General features: G+C 44.4%; 1 protein-coding gene across 5 annotated transcripts in view; it reads right to left on the bottom strand.

Annotated features, from left to right (window-relative positions):
* The window catches only part of ESRRG (estrogen related receptor gamma), a 980,003-nt gene that overhangs the window by 65,393 nt on the left and 894,595 nt on the right, over window positions 1-20,015 (bottom strand). For all 5 annotated transcript variants that reach the window (XM_069768495.1, XM_069768493.1, XM_069768491.1 and 2 more), the window contains 2 exons: window positions 10,380-10,490; window positions 2,833-2,994 (listed from right to left, as the gene is read on the bottom strand). In XM_069768495.1, the coding sequence (XP_069624596.1) occupies window positions 2,833-2,994; window positions 10,380-10,490 (273 nt within the window). The remainder of the gene's footprint in view (window positions 1-2,832; window positions 2,995-10,379; window positions 10,491-20,015) is intronic.

The raw sequence follows: 20,015 nt of genomic DNA, 5'->3' as shown, positions 1-20,015 counted from the left end.
ATTTGCACTACTAAAGCAGGATGGCACCATTGAAGCTCTAAAAAACTATAGGGAGAAAAATACTTTATCTAAAAAACTAATTAAAGCTGCCAAAAAGGAAACAGAGAAGCACATTGCTAAGGAGAGTAAAACTAATCCCAAACTGTTCTTCAACTATATCAATAGTAAAAGAATAAAAACTGAAAATGTAGGCCCCTTAAAAAATAGTGAGGAAAGAATGGTTGTAGATGACGAGGAAAAAGCTAACATATTAAACACCTTCTTCTCCACGGTATTCACGGTGGAAAATGAAATGCTAGGTGAAATCCCAAGAAACAATGAAAACCCTATATTAAGAGTCACCAATCTAACCCAAGAAGAGGTGCGAAACTGGCTAAATAAGATTAAAATAGATAAATCTCCGGGTCCGGATGGCATACACCCACGAGTACTAAGAGAACTAAGTAATGTAATAGATAAACCATTATTTCTTATTTTTAGTGACTCTATAGCAACAGGGTCTGTTCCGCAGGACTGGCGCATAGCAAATGTGGTGCCAATATTCAAAAAGGGCTCTAAAAGTGAACCTGAAAATTATAGGCCAGTAAGTCTAACCTCTATTGTTGGTAAAATATTTGAAGGGTTTCTGAGGGATGTTATTCTGGATTATCTCAATGAGAATAACTGTTTAACTCCATGTCAGCATGGGTTTATGAGAAATCGCTCCTGTCAAACCAATCTAATCAGTTTTTATGAAGAGGTAAGCTATAGACTGGACCACGGTGAGTCATTGGACGTGGTATATCTCGATTTTTCCAAAGCGTTTGATACCGTGCCGCACAAGAGGTTGGTACACAAAATGAGAATGCTTGGTCTGGGGGAAAATGTGTGTAAATGGGTTAGTAACTGGCTTAGTGATAGAAAGCAGAGGGTGGTTATAAATGGTATAGTCTCTAACTGGGTCGCTGTGACCAGTGGGGTACCGCAGGGGTCAGTATTGGGACCTGTTCTCTTCAACATATTCATTAATGATCTGGTAGAAGGTTTACACAGTAAAATATCGATATTTGCAGATGATACAAAACTATGTAAAGCAGTTAATACAAGAGAAGATAGTATTCTGCTACAGATGGATCTGGATAAGTTGGAAACTTGGGCTGAAAGGTGGCAGATGAGGTTTAACAATGATAAATGTAAGGTTATACACATGGGAAGAGGGAATCAATATCACCATTACACACTGAACGGGAAACCACTGGGTAAATCTGACAGGGAGAAGGACTTGGGGATCCTAGTTAATGATAAACTTACCTGGAGCAGCCAGTGCCAGGCAGCAGCTGCCAAGGCAAACAGGATCATGGGGTGCATTAAAAGAGGTCTGGATACACATGATGAGAGCATTATACTGCCTCTGTACAAATCCCTAGTTAGACCGCACATGGAGTACTGTGTCCAGTTTTGGGCACCGGTGCTCAGGAAGGATATAATGGAACTAGAGAGAGTACAAAGGAGGGCAACAAAATTAATAAAGGGGATGGGAGAACTACAATACCCAGATAGATTAGCGAAATTAGGATTATTTAGTCTAGAAAAAAGACGACTGAGGGGCGATCTAATAACCATGTATAAGTATATAAGGGGACAATACAAATATCTCGCTGAGGATCTGTTTATACCAAGGAAGGTGATGGGCACAAGGGGGCATTCTTTGCGTCTGGAGGAGAGAAGGTTTTTCCACCAACATAGAAGAGGATTCTTTACTGTTAGGGCAGTGAGAATCTGGAATTGCTTGCCTGAGGAGGTGGTGATGGCGAACTCAGTCGAGGGGTTCAAGAGAGGCCTGGATGTCTTCCTGGAGCAGAACAATATTGTATCATACAATTATTAGGTTCTGTAGAAGGACGTAGATCTGGGGATTTATTATGATGGAATATAGGCTGAACTGGATGGACAAATGTCTTTTTTCGGCCTTACTAACTATGTTACTATGTTACTATGTTACCAGGGCGCGTCAGAGGGTAAGTATTGCGATATTTTTTATTTTAATTCTTTATTTTACACTAAAATATGGATTGCAGGGCCTGAAGGAGAGTTTCCGCTCCTTCAGACCCTGGGAACCATGGAAACCCAATGCACTGCATTGGGTTTCGGGTTTCGTCCGACCCCAACCCCAACTTTTTTATAGGATCGGCCGATTTCACTCGACCCGACTTTTGAAAAAGTCGGGTTTCGTGAAACCCGACCCGATCCTATAAAAGTAAAGGTCGCTCAACCCTACCTACAGTATCATTATATTGTCCTAATTGGTGTTGATAACCCAACTGGTCATCTGATCGAAGAGACCATGGATCTCCGGTAGGCATAGCTCCAAAGACTTTGTAGTGGCGGTCGTTAGAATTGTAGCTTTTTGTCTAGATAAGAAGAAAATCATCTGAATCAGATGCGTATTGGCATCACGGTTCTTTCTACAACAGATGTGTTGGAGAAGAGAGGGATCGGGCAGTTGGTATTTCAATGGTTGATCTTTTTGGCTGCCTAAGGTGTCAACCTTCTCTTAACTCTCCATGGAAAACACAAGAGCACTTGGCAGAGACAAGCGCTCATGTGCTTGGGGGAGTCAGAAGAGATAGTTATTAGCCAAATATACGTTCACCCGATAGCTATCTCATGTGTATGTGCAGCAAAAAAGATTAGACATCAACAGCAAAAAGGTGAAGGAGTGGTTGCCTTGTACCTTGTCCTACCACCTCATGGGCACATAGTTATGATGTGGTCGGTAATTTATACTTTTTATTAAGCAGCAAATTTTTTTAACAATTCATTTGTATGAAGGATGCAATATTATTATCATACCTGGAATATGTTTAGCCCATCCTATAATTACAACCAGTTCGCGGTCAGCGAGGTCACACAAGGTAGTGAGGGCCTTGATGTCACTATCGGGAATGGTCGGGTCAGGCATCGCATAGATCTTCTCTGGCTCAGCCACCAGCAAATGTGAGACAATCTTGTTATCTGTAAGAAATAGACCACAGCATGGCCCGATCAATAGCAGGATCTCTGTGTTACCAAAAATACAGCAATCATCTGTGTATCATCGCGCTGAGAACCTCCCATACATCATAAAACCATATGAGAAGAACGTGCTTCCTGAAAGGCAGAGTTTAAAAATATCACAGTGGAAAGCCACAGTTTATTAGATGTTCCAAATAACACCGCTCACTGCCGTACATCGTAGATGAAATTTTTATTTTTTTATTTTCAGCATCTGAGTTATTAGGAAATCATCCAGTTTTATGTTCTCAACAATACAATGAACAAAATAAAAAAAAAACCTTAACAAGCTGAAAATAAATCTCCTCCAACCTAAAAGATAAATGGCTAATAAAAAAAATATATCATCACTTTTTATGGAAATCCTCCTGATACATTAATAGAACGATAGAGGAGCAGTAAGGACTGACACTACGAAAAGTAATGAGAGGTGGAAGGGATCAGTATTAGTGATGAGCGAGTGTACTCGTTGCTTGGTTTTTCCTGAGCACGCTCGGGTGGTCTTCGAGTATTTATGACTGCTCGGAGATTTAGTTTTCATCATGCACTGAATGATTTACAGCTACTAGCCAGCCTGAGTACATGTGGGGGTTGCCTGGTTGCTAGGGAATCCCCACATGTATTCAGCCTGTCTGGCAGCCATAAATCATTCAGCTGTGTCAACAAAAACTAAATCTCCGAGCAGTTACAAATACTCGGAGATCACCCGAGCGTGCTCAGGAAAAACCCGAGCAACGAGTATACTCGCTCACCACTAATCAGTATAATCATCTTAATGCCAGTAAGGAGCTGTGTAAAGCTAAGTGCAAATTTTATAGGTATTAAAATGACTGGTTTTTAGATCGTAAGTCACCAAGGTGAATCAGTGATGGGTAAAAGGTCAAAAGAAAAACTTAAAAATGTAAAATTTTCATTAAAAGAAAAATGAGGTTGTAATCCCCTACGGCTGTCGTCCATTCCACTCCTGCTCCCATCCTCCCGACGCCGATGTTTTAAAATATTGGAATAAAGAAGTTTTTTTTAACCGGTGAGTGCCATCCGTCCTTTTCAATTTTTGTTTGTAATCCCCTAAATTATTGGGTGCTAATTCTACTTCTTTAAAACTGTCGAACTGTCGTCTACCGGTAGACATCAGACCTTGGTAGACCGCGAAAGAATTCTACATTAAACCTTGAAGATATCAAAAAATATCTTACATATCTATACAATTTTTCGATATCTTGGACCTGCAAACTAATGTCTTATTGGTGACCAAATTTAGAAAGAGGACTTTAGGGTGGGATTGACAACTTTAGATTATTTTTGTCAGTTTTCCATTACTTCTTCCAACTTTACTTGAAATAAAGCATATAACTAAACACCGGATCTTGGCGGACCGCCATGAAATTCTATACACAACTTTAAAGTCCTACATATTGATATACTCTATTGTGTTTTGATCTTTTGAACCTGTAGTCCGATATCTACGCGTCGCCTGATTTAGACATAGGGCTTAGAGATTTCGAATATTCGTTTTTTGTTTTTGCATCCATTCTTCATTAATTCTTGCAACATTTTGTCAAGTTAAAAAGTCCAAAGTATTTTTGTAAAAATAAATCTACCCTACAATCTAAACCAGGGGTCCCCAACTCCAGGCCTCGAGGGCCGCCAACAGTGCAGGTTTTCAGGATTTCTTTAGTATTGCATCGGTGGTAATGTGATCATCTGCACAGGTGAGGATTCCAACCCCTGTGCAATACTAAGGAAATCCTGAAAACCTGCATTGTTGGCGGCCCTCGAGGCCTGGAGTTGGGGACCACTGATCTAAACTAAAAATACGCCAACCCCTCAGCCAACTTATTATCTTAGATGTTTACAAAAAAATTTCACAAAATGTTACAATTTTCAACTCTGAAAAATGAAAAATGGCAAAAAAATAAATAAATAAATGCAAGCAGATAATGAAGCTGATCCTGCTGGAAACTGTAATAAATCTTCATTTTCCAGACTAAAGAAATGATTCTAATTAGGCAGCTCGAGATGATTCAGAACATTTAGTGTTAAGTTGAGCTTAAATTTTAGTAAAGGGAATGATAGATTTTAGAGAAAAGGGAAAAAAAAGGACATGTTTTTTGTCTTGGGAACAGATTTTTTTATTATTTGATTTTATGTTATATTTTATTTTATCCCAAGCTTTTGACAAATGTCAGAAATCCTTACAAATTTGATTTTAATTTTGGTAAAAATGTATCAAATTCAACAGAATTAATTTTAAGATAAATAAATCGCATTAAATAATGTTAGCAGTAAATTGGGGGGACATTTTTCATGTAATAAAAAAAGAAATATTTGGAAATATTTTTGCATCACAAGAACAGACGATGGCATGTTCTCAGACCATTGGTATTAAGGCCATTATTTAGCCAAGATAAGACAGGCTTATTTAATGTTTCCCTAATTGGAATCAATAGTTTCCAGTTTTCTGTTGTGTCTACTTCGTTCATGCACAATCACATGGAAAAAAAAAAACAAGAAAAAAACCCTTACGGTATGTGCACACGTCAGGTTTTTTTCCTGACAAAATCCTGAGAATTCTGCCAGAAATCCGCGTCTTTTTTCGCGCGGATTTCTCGCGGAATTTGCACGTTTTTTGCGCGGATTTTGCGCAGATTTTTTGCGGAATTTTTGCGTTTTTTTTTTTTCCTGAATGTCCTTTTTGACATGGAATCCGCAAAAAATCCGCTAAAAGAATGAGCATGTTCGTTCTTTTTGCGGAATGCGTTTTTTTTGCTAACATATGCACAAAAAATGCGGAATGCATTCTAAAAGATAGGATGCATAATGTTAGCATTTTTTTTCCCGGATTTATAGCGTTTTTATAGCGAAATTCCGCAAAAAAAACGCTAAAAATCCGGACGTGTGCACATACCCTTAGAGGCGAAACTGTAGTGATAAATATAAAATAATGGAAAATATGGATCACGGTTTCATGTCGGATTTTTTTCGAACTTATTTTTATGTAGTCTTTTAAAAAAGGTAAAAAAAAAAACTTTTTGAAAATTTGAAAAATATGGTGTTTTTCAAAAGAAAAAATGGTTAAATATGTGAGATGTTTTTTGGTTAATAATTTGATGTGGGTATCTTCTTATAAAAAAAAAGCGTCATTAGAAATTTGGCTTACTGTTTAAATCACACTTTTATATTAAATATATTTTTGTAAAAATTCCAATCTGTGTTAAAAAAAAAAAAAATTGTAATCTTGCAATTTTCCCATTGGCCACAGCGGCTGTTCCAAATCTCATACTTCCTGCTCTTTCAGGAAATGCACATGTACATTAGCAGCAATGAGCAGACTCATACATTGTATTTTGTATTAAAGCGTCTAATATGCATGTGTAAAGATCATTGTGCAGGGTCAGCTGCGACATTGCCTATTGTGATTGATGGCTCTTGTGTTATCAGCTGTAATCCTGTCTGTAATGATCATTAGACTCCTGAAAACTCTTCCTGAAAAAAGGAAGTAAAAGTCTAAAAATGGCGCCAGTGTGAAAATTTGCAAGATTATTAATTTTCATTTTTAAGAGCTCATGATATAAAACCATTGATTTAATACAGGGAAGTCAAACTGAAATACACAAAGGGAAAAAATTAAAAGCTTGGACAAAGTTGTGGGACTGCCTTGATATTTATTTAAAAAAATGTCTACAATTGAGGAAGTTTTTCCTTATCGTCAAATATAACGAGTAACCTTTTCATATGGAAACAAACTTAAAGGGGTTGTCCCATGAACAAAGTTAATTTTAATGAATAGATCTTAGAATAAAATATTAGAATAATATAATATGTTATGTAATAGCAGTAAAAACCTAAGGCTTAATGGCCTAATATAAACAAGTAATAACAAAGGATAAAAAAACCTTAATAAAGTGTGATGCAAACAAAAGTGCTCCCAAACACAGTATGATAGCCCACAATGAATTTCTCCCAGGTACCCTCCACTCGCGTGGTATGATGACCTTACTGTACCCCACCTCCCTCAATTCCCCTGACAAAGAATTATGACCCCACATAGTGCTCCATACAGTATAATGGACCCCATATAGTCCTCCATACAGTATAATGGCCCCAGATAGCACTCCGTATGGTATAAAAGTCCCACATAGTGTTCCATTCAGTACAATGGCTCCATACATCCATACAGTATAATTGCCCCACATAGTGCTCCATACTGTGTACTGGCCCCATATAGTGCTCCATACAGTATAATTGCCCCACATAGTGCTCTATGCAATATAGTGGCCCAACATAGTGCTCCATACAGTATAATGGCTCCACATAGTGCTCCATACAGTATAACGTGCCCCACATAGTCTTCTATATAGTATAATGGACCTGAAATAGTCCTTCATACAGTATAATGACCCTACATAGAGCTCCATACAGTATAATGGCCCAGCATAGTGCTCCATAAAGTATAATGGATCCCAAATAATCATCCATTCAGTATAATAGCCCCACATAGTGCTCCATACAGTATTATGGTCACATATAGTGCTTCATACAGTATTATTGTCCAATATAGTGCTTCATAAAGTATAATGGATCCCAAATAATCCTCCATTCAGTATAATGGCCCCACATAGTGATCCATACATTATAATGGCCCCACATAGTGCTCCATACAGTACAATGGCCCCACATTGTGCTCCATACACTATAATGGGCCCCACATAGTGCTCCATATAGTATAATGGTTCCACATAGTGCTCCATGTAGTACAATGGCCCCACATTGTGATCCATACACTATAATGGGTCCCACATAGTGCTCTGTATAGTATAATGGCCCCACATAGTGCTCCATATAGTATAATGGCCCCACATTGTGCCCCATATAGTATAATGGCCCCACATTGTGCTCCATACACTATAATGGGCCCCACATAGTGCTTTGTATAGTATAATGGTTCCACATAGTGCTCTATACAGTATATTGTGCCCCACATTTAAAAAAAATAATACCCACCTCACCTCGTTCCCCGCTGCTCCAGTCTCGGCAGTGAGCGCTCTGAAGCTCTTCACTGCTTGGCATAGTTAACGCTCCCTCCTCCATCATTGCTTTCAACAGTCTCGGCTTCCAGGATGCATTGCGGGTCAAATATTGTAACCCTGCGGCCAGATTTGGCCCGTGGGCCATAGTTTGACATGCGTGATTTAATAGATCATAATATAACAAATTTTGTCAAAAATGTAAAAAAATATACCGTACTTAACAAAAAAAAAGCTGATTTTAACAATGGGACATTTTCTGGATTATACATTCCCTTTAAAAGCTATCGTAAAAAAACCCGAGACATCAGAAAGGGCTCTGACTGTATCGCTCATAATCTTTTTTTTTTTTTTTTTTTTGCGAGTGACACCGTCAACAATGACAAAACTCAATAAATGAAAAAAAAAAAAAAAAAAGAGGGTAATCTCTACATCTCCAAAATCCACTGAAATTAAACCCCTAATGAAATTAAGCATTACGGTTTATTAAATTTGATAGTATTATCGGAAAGTTTTCATTATAATGCATCAAATCTGCTTAATGCAACCCTAAAATGTATTTACAGAATTGCGGAACAGCTTAGTCGGGCTGAGTCGCGGATGCCAGATTGGACAATTGAAGGTATAATCAGCATAATGTTTTTTGGAAAGGCAAAGGGAATCTATGCCATATGTTCACTTAAGCCTTAATTTTATGTAAAACTGGTTGTTTTTCCTTTGACAAAACTAAAATGCCCTTTTTCCGTACAGTTAAAAATCTATCTATTTTTTATTTTTTGTTCCCATGCATTGGTTGCTTGTGCCCCATACACTGAACTCATTACTGACCCCTATTGAAAAAACATGGGAATTACCCCAAACAAAATTACCCCAAAAAATTAAAGGGGTTTTTCTTTACTATATAGCGAGTATATGGTGACACTTTATGATCAGCGGGAACCCAAAATCTGGGAGAATGAAGAAGATTTATTGGCTCCCCTTTCATTTTTTTTCCTGAGACCGCTACGCAGGGATAAAATTGTGAACGGGACACGGTGACACATCAACTCGGCATCTTCTCAACTGATCGAAAAGTGATGACATGTCCTAAAAATATGACATTTTATTAGCCTTGATGAATTGGGGCCATATATTCTATATCACCCCCAGTGCACATTCCCTGGTCTTAAAGTGCCCCTAAAGGATCTGACCCAACCAGATAATTCCTAATTTTTCCGTGAGCGTAGTGGGATCAGATAAGCTGATTTTGCACCGAGCTCTTTTTATTAGGTCTATTCAGCCTATCAAAGGATTTCCAGTAGCTGTAATCACTGTAGATCAGCAAGTGTTGGGTTTCCCTACAGCACTCCCGCAGGAGGATTGAGGTATTGCAGCCTATGGTCATTTTTTAGTTCGGACATTAATATGCCTCCTAATGTTCCATCATTGGTAGGCTGAGTAGTCAAAGCCATTAAGCGAAAACTGCAAAACCCACTTTCTAGTGGAAGGAGGAAGCTCCGATGAGCTAATGATTATGGCAGAATGCGATAATCACAGTCGTAATATTTGCTTGGCATAAATCATAGAGCATAGGCGTTCCTTTACATGAAGCTTTATTTGTGCCCATATCCATTATAGAGAACTTGAAAGAAAAAAAAAAAGAAGAGGAAGGCGGATCGTAAAGGACGCCATACAGATGTAGCAGAGCCGAATGAGTCACTTCTCTCCTTTTTTTCTTTTAACACCGTGATAAAGCTATGAACGCCAGCGCCAAATACAGAATGCTTATCTGAGAAACTCAGCTCTGATATAATGTAGATAATATATGCAATCTGGGGACGGTTTGCCGAGAACATAGGAAACTGAAAGAAATCTTACGGATTCTTATTTAATCTGGATTTATACAAATTCTTCCACTCAAACACGCGCATTAGTGAATGAAACTTAGCAGGGCCGAGTTTGTCATTTGGCGCACATGTATGTGATAAGGGATCCCGCTCGGAGAATTGGCGCAGTGGAGATTGGCGTTTTATAATACGGTATTGTGCCTCGACTACCTGCAGTTCCCAGTTTAGCCTGCAGATGTCTCTGTTGCAATTAGTGAATGTAAAAACCTATGGCGCTCGCCCAAAACTTTCCATAAAAAGTATTGAAATAGTTTGATCTTAGAAGGTGGGGATAGAGTTACAGGTTCTAAAACAATATGGATCCGGGGAAAGTTAGGACAAGTCCTGGTAAGTAAGGTTAATACTTGGGTTCCCAGTAATGAGCAAATTAAGGGGGCAGCTTATACTTTTTCGGGGGGCTATGCTGATGGAAATTGTACTTGCGGTTACTTACATGGCTTTTTGGCTGGCTGGACGAGCTGCGGGTTCAGATAAGGGCTGTTCTCCGCGTCTATTCTGCGCTTGTACTTCTGTCGCCCCCCGCGAACTCTGTCGAGACGGACCCCTGGAAGAGAACAGAGAACACGCGTGAAAACTCACATATCGGTCTATGCGGGAAAATCGGCAGATTTTGATTGAAAGTTTGACATTTTATTTCACAAAAATCTGATTAACACTTTCATAAAGGTGAACTTCAATATGAGACACTGCCCATTGACAACAATGGGATTCTTCCAAGTGGGTAAAGCAAACTTTACTTATCTCGGACAACCCCTTTAAATCATATTTTTTTTTTCTTTTTTGAGCTATTAATCAGATTTTTTTGGTAAACATACATTTATGTATTAAAGCAAAAAAAAAAACAAAAGTTAAAGCAGCTATTCCGATCCATATAAAAGATTAAATCGAGTAACTGATGGTCTGAAAGCAAACGGCGTTGTTAAAAAAGACTCCCGTTTTATGTTTGCAGCTCACATGCAAAGCAATGTACCTTCATAGCTGCATACTGCACGCAAACCCTGGTTAATGTGATCTACTCTCGGTAGAAGAGGAGGCAGATGGAGGACAGTGAAGGCCCTACACCCAATCAGTTATCTGGCAACCCTCCTTTACACGTGTACGCTCGATTTGGTGGAGCATGCACGTATTCTCAATAGTGAGATGGGACTAAACCTCCAGCAGGGTCTTAGAGTAAAAGGATCAGTTGTTGCAAAATCACCAAATACATTAGATGATTGATCGGTCCTGTCCCAATTGATAGGTTCTCCCAATATTTATATAATCCTTATGTTCTGTGTTCTAGGATTTAGCAGGATGCGGTTTTGTTATATTGTCAATGACATCATCACTTTTACATACACCGCCATGGTTGCCATCACCTGTCACCTATCACTTGCCATATGTGTATTTTTTTTTTACCCTGTGTTAACGCCGCCATTCTCCTGAATCCGGCGACGTTTTCCTTTTCTTCCTGCGCCTCTCCATTCCTGAGATACGGCCCCTTCTTCCTTTGCATATCAATCTAGCCAAAGAGGTGTGATCCTCAAGACCACTCCCACGAAGAAGAGTTGAGGACCACACCCACTTGACTACAAAGATTAGATTTATATACGGGCCGTATCTCAGGAATGGAAAGTCACAGGAAGAAAAGAAAAACATCGTCGGATTCAGGAGAACAGCGGCGTTTACGAGAATGTAAACATTACTCGTTTACTGCAAGTGACAAGTCCACTTTATCCGTCTCCATAGAAACAAATAGCTCTGCACATGAGCTGCAGACGAAAAAACGGTTGGGAGAATTTTTTGGGGCAACATTCAGAAGTGTCCAATTTTCTTGCACCTATAAATATATATGAAGGCCTGATATACGAGCGCACCCCCTATATGCGGACGTTGGATATATTAATGATCCGCCACTGCAATGCAGATAATAACACGATACTTTGGGAACAAAGCTGCTGTGTTAAATGTGACACATTGATCATCAAGCGGCGACCGAGAAAAATCAATTACCGATCCGGGGATTTTCCAAAACGATATTTAAAAAAAAAAGAGAACATGAAATGATGTTTCGCGAGGAGAGATCCAAAGGGGATATTTGTTGCAAATCACTAGATGAAAAGTCGAACTCTGAAAAGCTGCCCGGCATCTTAATAGCAATGAGGAGAAAATGAAGTCTGCATAATTCAGGTGCCATCATCCCGCCTACGTGGAGCGCGGCTTCATGGAGGCCGAAAGATGGATCGTGCAGGAAAGCAGTGTGTTTAATCAAATAGTAATGGGACTGCAGCCGAAATTTAAATAATATAAATCTATTCTAATCAATCATTTTATTTGCTTCAGTCCCCTGAATACAAAGCGCCCCCCAAACACCCCCCCAGATGATGGATATGACCTGATCAAAAAATCCCAGACCTCTCCTTAATATCCAGACTCCCCGACGTATGATCACGAGGCCGCGGCTCGTTAATGGCAATCCCTTATACAATTATATTATTAATATATGGGGGGGAATTACTTATTTAATGCGGGAATTCATCTCCATCGTTTGTGACTATTAGATCTCCGCTCGGCTCGGTAAGAGGATTCGCCGGCTGACGTTTATTCGGGATGATTTTAGCACAGGGGTAAAACAAGGTGACTGTGTAAGGATGTCAGAGCGCGTTTAACGTGAAATCTGGTATCGTAGGAATAAAACTATTTTTTTTTTTAATAATAATTGTCTTCTAACGTAAGATTTTTTGTTCAGCATTAAAGGGGCGGTCGTGAATTTGGGATAAATCGATGGGTACCCCAATAATCAGCTGTTTGCGTGTAGGACAGAGCCGTACCCGGCGTAGTGGCCATTCTCAGGTATTGCAGCTCAGCTCCTGTTTACTGTAACGAGAGCTGAGCTGCACTACCAAGAATGGCCACTACACAGTGTACGGCACTGTGCTACTTGAAAAAAAAACTGATTATTGGGGTCCCCATCGATTTATCCTAAACCCAGGACAGCCCCTTTAATGGTGAGCATTTAGTTTAAGCACAAATTTTATAGTAGAAAACAATTATTAAAAAAAAATAAACAAACAGTTTTTCCTACGATACGATAAATGGTGGACATTTAGTTTAAGGAAAAATCTTATGGTAGCAGACAATTAAAAAAAAAAAATTTTTCCTACGATACCAGATTTCTCTGTTTTCTTCCTTCTGCCACAGGAGCTGCTAACAGCTCATTGTTTGGGGTGCTAGGTGTTGGATCTGAGACTAGTAGCCTAGACTATGGATAGTCCATCAATATCAAAGCCCTAGACATGGTCTTTAATCCTCAATATTTTAATGTTAATTTGCAAATAAAGTTCTAGAATAAAACAGTAAAAATCTCCATCTTTTCCTCCTGGCTTAAAGCCAATCTTTAATCTATCCCACAGAATTGAATGCTAAAATTATGCTTACCTGCAGTCACCACTAGGGGGAGCTCAAGAGCTTACTGTATACTGTTTATGCATTGAACTCAATAACAGCACAGTCCGCAGTGAGCTCCTCCTAGTGGTGAAAGTCAGATTTGTATAAATAAGACCTATCATTTTTTACAATATATAAATTATATATATATATATATATATATATATATATATATATATACTGTATACATATATACTGTATACAAATATATATACTGTATATATATCATGGTATGTTTGCCATGTACCCGCGGCACAGCGACGGTGCAGAAGGTAAAGTCACACCTGGACTTTGGCGCTTCTGGGGGCCACATAAGAGAATAACAGCACTTTATACAATCTCTTTATAGATGCTGATGGAGCAGCTCTTGGGGGTCTCATCATTTCATCCTGGAAGCTCCTGACACTTCTGGAAATGATCTCTGACAGTGATGACTCTGTGACCTGCATGTATGCGGCTAATTGTGGCTGCGGCCCCTGTCATCCCCTGGTCGAGCCATCGTGGCTGCGGCCCCTGACAGCCCCCAGTTGAGCTGTCGTGGCTGCGGCCCCTGGCAGCCCCCGATTGAGCTGTCATGGCTGCGGCCCCTGACAGCCCCCGGTTTAGCCGTCATGGCAGCGGCCCCTGACAGCCCCCGGTTGAGCTGTCGTGGCTGCGGTCCCTGACAGCCCTCAGTTGAGCCGTTGTGGCTGCGGTCCCTGACAGCCCCCGGTTGAGCTGTCGTGGCTGCGGCCCCTGGCAGCCCCCGATTGAGCTGTCGTGGCTGTGGCCCCTGACAGCCTCCAGTTGAGCCTTCGTGGCTGTGGCCCCTGACAGCCTCCAGTTGAGCCATCATGGCTGTGGCCCCTGACAGCCTCCTGTTGTGCCATCGTGGCTGTGGCCCCTGACAGCCCCCAGTTGAGCCATTGTGGCTACGGCCCCTGACAGCCCCCAGTTGAGCTGTCATTACTGCGGCCCCTGACAGCCCCCGGTTGAGCCATCGTGGCTGCGGTCCCTGACAGCCCCCGGTTGAGCCATCGTGGCTGTGGCCCCAGACAGCCCCCGGTTGAGCCGTCGTGTCTGTGGCCCCTGACAGCCCCCAGTTGAGCCATCGTGGCTGTGGCCCCTGACAGCCTCCAGTTGAGCCATCATGGCTGTGGCCCCTGACAGCCTCCAGTTGAGACATCGTGGCTGTGGCCCCTGACAGCCCCCATCTGAGCCATCGTGGCTGCAGCCCCTGACAGCCCCTAGTTGAGCCATCGTGGCTGTGGCCCCTGACAGCCCCCAGTTGAGCCGTCATGGCTGCAGCCCCTGACAGCCCCCGGAAGAAGCATCCTTTGCGAAACGGCGCTCGTCGGGCGTCTGGGAGAGCACAGCCACGCACCGCTATATGCCTGCTTGATCCATAGGGCACCGGCCTCTATCTCCACCACGGCTCTGCACAGGTAATAAATATTTACTCCATTAGAACGCCATCTACCTCTTTCAGCCACGCTGTGATTATATAGGGATCTCTGCATTAGCCTCTTTAGTAGCTCTCTAAGCACTAGTGGTCCTTTGTACTGTGGAAATAACCCTTATTATTAAAAAACTGGAGGAATACCACTGGCGCTTACCACTGGTGAATGCTAGTTCAGGAGCAGCTGGAGATTTAGACAGGTTCTGTGCGTATACCTGTGAAGAATGGGTACTAGAACGTAAAAAATGTAATCCCCGCGCTAACTGGACTGAGGTCTAAAGTGCCAAAAAAGGATAATACTGAATAGTAGGTACAACATACAAAGAAAATAAAATAAAGGATGGAGATACAATGTATGGGTACTCACTGGTAGGAAAAAAATGGTAGGCGTATAATGAGATGATAGCTGGTGTATGCAGCTGTAGGACTTGAAGCTGGTAGATGAAATTCCTTGTACAGAAGAGTCTGCATACAATAGGCAGTGCACTGGAAATGGGTAGCAGACAAAAAATAAATAATAAATAATAAATAAATAACTAGAGGTTGCTGCCTGATGGAAGGTATATAAGAGCAATGTGATCTACCGTGCCTAAATTAAAGTGTATAAATACTCTGTCCAAGGTAGTCAACAATGCACAATAAAAAATATAAAATAAAATCAAAAAGCACACTTACTAGTAGATGTGCCTGGGCAGGACCCAAGGTAGGCAATGCAGCTGCACAAAGGTGCGGGGCTATGGTGAGCCGCCGGGGTGCGGGGCTGGATGAGTGCCGACGATGGAGAGAGGTGCTGCCGCGGGGAGCGGCTAAGTAGCGACCTCTGGAGGAAAGCACACTGGTTTAGAAGTGTGCTGAACGGGACCCAAGACTGGCGGTGATGATCCGCCAAAGGTGCGGTGTGATGCGGCTTACCGTGGGTGGGGAGAGGTATTGCTTGCGGAGAGCGGCTAGGTAGAGAGAGCCTCGGAGGGCTGGAACAGCGCCAGGCACCCGCGTGTTCCGGCCGAGAACAGCGCGGGGAACCGGCGCGATAGGTGGGTGGAGCTAAAATGTGACGTCACAAGGTAGCGAGGACGGAGGCTCAGTAAGGGATTGACCTACGCGTTTCGAGAGGGGTCTCCTCTCTTCGTCAGGGTACCCTTATTATTACACAGCCCGTGGCTCTGCCACTGTATATACTATGTACGTGATGGTGTTATAAGATGTCTGTATTTACCTGTTATTTTGGTTAGCCATATGGAGGTGGATCTATTCCATGCAGCATAGATACTATTCCACAACATTTTTTATTATTATTGTGTTTGGCTTTCCTCTCCCTGTACCACTTGGAGGTCCCATTTTTTGTCTTTTTTATGTCTTTTGCGTCCCCCCTATTTTTTAATTTATGTATCAATAAACAGTCATTTTGCTTCTATTTTCGTTTATCTCACTTCGTATCCTCTGCCGGGTATATCCCTTTAGAGGATTATGGTTGCTGTGAGCCTCCAGTTGAGCCATCGTGGCTGTGGCCCCTGACAGCCCCCAGTTGAGCCATCATGGCTGTGGCCCCTGACAGCCTCCAGTTGAGCCATTGTGGCTGTGGCCCCTGACAGCCCCCAGTGAGCCGTCGTGGCTGCAGCCCCTAACAGCCCCCAGTTGAGCCATTGTGGCTGTGGCCCCTGACAGCCTCCAGTTGAGCCATCGTGGCTGTGGCCCCTGACAGCCACCAGTTGAGCCATCATGGCTACGGCCCCCGACAGCCCCTAGTTGAGCTGTCATTACTGCGGCCCCTGACAGCCCCCGGTTGAGCCATCGTGGCTGTGGTCCCTGACAGCCCCCGGTTGAGCCATCGTGGCTGCGGTCCCTTACAGCCCCCGGTTGAGCTGTCGTGGCTGCGGCCCCAGGCAGCCCCCGGTTGAGCTGTCGTGGCTGCGGCCCCTGAAAGCCCCCAGTCTAGCCATCATGGCTATGGCCCCTGACAGCCCCCAGTTGAGCTGTTGTGGCTGTGGCCCCTGACAGCCCCCGGTTGAGCTGTCGTGGCTGCAGCCCCTTTCTTTTTCTCCAGTTGAGCCATTGTACCTTGCGGCCCCTGACAGCCCTCAGTTGAGCCGTTGTGGCTGTGGCCCCTGACAGCCCCCAGTTGAGCCGTCATGGCTGCGGCCCCTGACAGCCCCCGGTTGAGCCGTTGTGGCTGCGGCCCCTGGCAGCCCCCGGTTGAGCCGTCGTGGCTGCGGCCCCTGACAGCCCCCAGTTGAGCCATCATGGCTGTGGCCCCTGACAGCCTCCAGTTGAGCCATCATGGCTGTGGCCCCTGACAGCCCCCAGCTGAGCCGTCGTGGCTGCAGCCCCTGACAGCCCCCAGTTGAGCCATCGTGACTGTGGCCCCTGACAGCCCCCAGTTGAGCCATCGTGGCTGTGGCCCCTGACAGCCTCCAGTTTATCCATCGTGGCTGTGGTCCCTGACAGCCCCCAGCTGAGCCATCGTGGCTGCAGCCCCTGACAGCCCCCAGTTGAGCCATCGTGGCTGCGGCCCCTGATAGCCCCCAGTTGAGCTGTCATTACTGCGGCCACTGACAGCCACCGGTTGAGCCATCGTGGCTGCGGTCCCTGACAGCCCCCGGTTGAGCCATCGTGGCTGCGGTCCCTTACAGCCCTGGTTGAGCTGTCTTGGCTGCGGCCCCAGGCAGCCCCCGGTTGAGCTGACGTGGCTGCGGCCATTGACAGCCCCCAGTTTAGCCGTCATGGCTGCGGCCCCTGACAGCCCCCGGTTGAGCCGTCGTGGCTGCGGCCCCTGACAGCCCCCGGTTGAGCCATCGTGACTGTGGCCCCTGACAGCCCCCAGTTGAGCCATCGTGGCTGTGGCCCCTGACAGCCTCCAGTTTATCCATCGTGGCTGTGGTCCCTGACAGCCCCCAGCTGAGCCATCGTGGCTGCAGCCCCTGACAGCCCCCAGTTGAGCCATCGTGGCTGCGGCCCCTGATAGCCCCCAGTTGAGCTGTCATTACTGCGGCCCCTGACAGCCCCCGGTTGAGCCATCGTGGCTGCGGTCCCTGACAGCCCCCGGTTGAGCCATCGTGGCTGCGGTCCCTTACAGCCCTGGTTGAGCTGTCTTGGCTGCGGCCCCAGGCAGCCCCCGGTTGAGCTGTCGTGGCTGCGGCCCTTGACAGCCCCCCAGTTTAGCCGTCATGGCTGCGGCCCCTGACAGCCCCCGGTTGAGCCATCGTGGCTGTGGCCCCTGACAGCCGTCAGTTGAGACATTGTGGCTGTGGCCCCTGACAGCCTCCAGTTGAGCCATCGTGGCTGTGGCCCCTGACAGCCCCCAGTTGAGCCATCGTGGCTGTGGCCCCTGACAGCCTCCAGTTGAGACATCGTGGCTGTGGCCCCTGACAGCTCCCATCTGAGCCATCGTGGCTGCAGCCCCTGACAGCCCCCGGATGAGCCACCTCTAGGCTCCCTGTCATGACGTGGCCGGCGATCTCTACTTTGTGTAGACCTTCCAGTAGATGACTCCGTGATGTGTCCCGGCTGCTAAATTAAGACTCCGGCTAATTTAAGGCTACGTGTAATTGCGCATTGAATTACTATTTTTAATCCTGCCATGCAGAATCATTTTGTTGAACCATGGTGGCATCTTTTTATAGTCTCCCATTGACATCAGATAAAGTCACTTGTCTGGCAACCATGCGAATCAATTTACAGCGGATCAGGGGCAAAAGTGCCGCGCTCAGGAGAAATCAGAACCTGGAGTGTCCGTACGGCAGGGGGGCAGACAGTCCATTAGACGCTGGGTAACGCTCCACCCTCCGTCCTCCGAGACATAAACATCTGTACATATCCTATTGTGGCTGCTGAACATTGTAAGAATTATTATCACTATGTTATAGCTGTCACCCATATATATAACACTGGACTTATAGGGAACTGTCACCAGATTTCACAATACAAGCTGACTAAATGAAACAGGTCTCTTAAACCTGATGTGGCAGGTATAGTTACTTTGAAAATCTATTTCAGAATGGCTGGTGTAATCCTGATATTAGGATGATCATTTTATGAGAGCAGCTAAAAAGGATAGAGAGCTCATTAGTCCAAAGGTAATCAGTCTCTGCCCACCCAGCCGGGCTGACAACTGCAGATTGTACTGAGTAGTGTGCGATAGCAGCAGGGAGGAGGGACACTGAGGAGCTGTCAATCAGACTAGGTGGGCAGAGATTCAGGAGCAGGGAGAAGGGACAACGAGGAGCTATCAATCAGGCTAGATGGGCAGAGTTTCAGCAGCAGAAGCAGGGAGGAGGGACATTGAGGAGCTGTAAGTCTGGCTAGGTGGGAAGAAATTCAGCATAAGCCTGGAAGAGAGACATTGAGGAGGTGTCAATCAGGCTAGTGAGCAGAGATTCAGCAGCAGGTAAGAGGGACACTGAGGAGGTGTGAATCAGGCTAGATGAGCAGAGATTCGGCAGCAGGGTGGAGGGACACTGAGGAGGTGTTCATCAATCTAGTGGTCAGAGATACAGCAGCATGGAGGAGGGACACTGAGGAGGTGTCACTCAGTCTAGTGAGCAGAGATTCAGCAGCAGGTAAGAGGGACACTGAGGAGGTGTCAATCAGGCTAGATGAGCAGAGATTCAGCAGCAGGGTGAAGGGACACTGAGGAGGTGTTCATCAATCTAGTGGTCAGAGATTCAGTAGCAGGGAGGAGGGACACTGATGAGGTGTCAATCAGTCTAGTGGGCAGAGATTCAGCAGCAGGCATGAGGGACACCGAGGAGGTGTCAATCAGTCTAGTGGGCAGAGATTCAGCAGCAGGCAGGAGGGACACCGAGGAGGTGTCAATCAGGCTAGATGAGCAGAGATTCAGCAGCAGGGTGGAGGGACACTGAGGAGGTGTCAATCAGGCTAGATGAGCAGAGATTCAGCAGCAGGGTGGAGGGACACTGAGGAGGTGTCAATCAGGCTAGGTGTGCAGAGATTCAGCAGCAGGGTGGAGGGACACTGAGGAGGTGTCAATCAATCTAGTGGTGAGAAATTCAGCAGCAGGCAGGAGGAACACTGAGAAGGTGTCAATCAGGCAAGATGAGCAGAGATTCAGCAGCAGGGTGGAGGGACACTGAGGAGGTGTCAATCAATCTAGTGGTCAGAGATTCAGCAGCAGAGAGGAGGGACACTGAGGATGTGTCAATCAGGCTACATGAGCAGAAATTCAGCAGCAGGGAGGAGGGACACTGA

This window comes from Ranitomeya imitator, chromosome 5, assembly GCF_032444005.1.
Source record: "Ranitomeya imitator isolate aRanImi1 chromosome 5, aRanImi1.pri, whole genome shotgun sequence".
Classification (NCBI taxonomy): domain Eukaryota; kingdom Metazoa; phylum Chordata; class Amphibia; order Anura; family Dendrobatidae; genus Ranitomeya; species Ranitomeya imitator.
The sequence above is the reverse complement of the archived record's forward strand: the minus strand, read 5'-3'. Positions and strand labels throughout refer to the sequence as shown.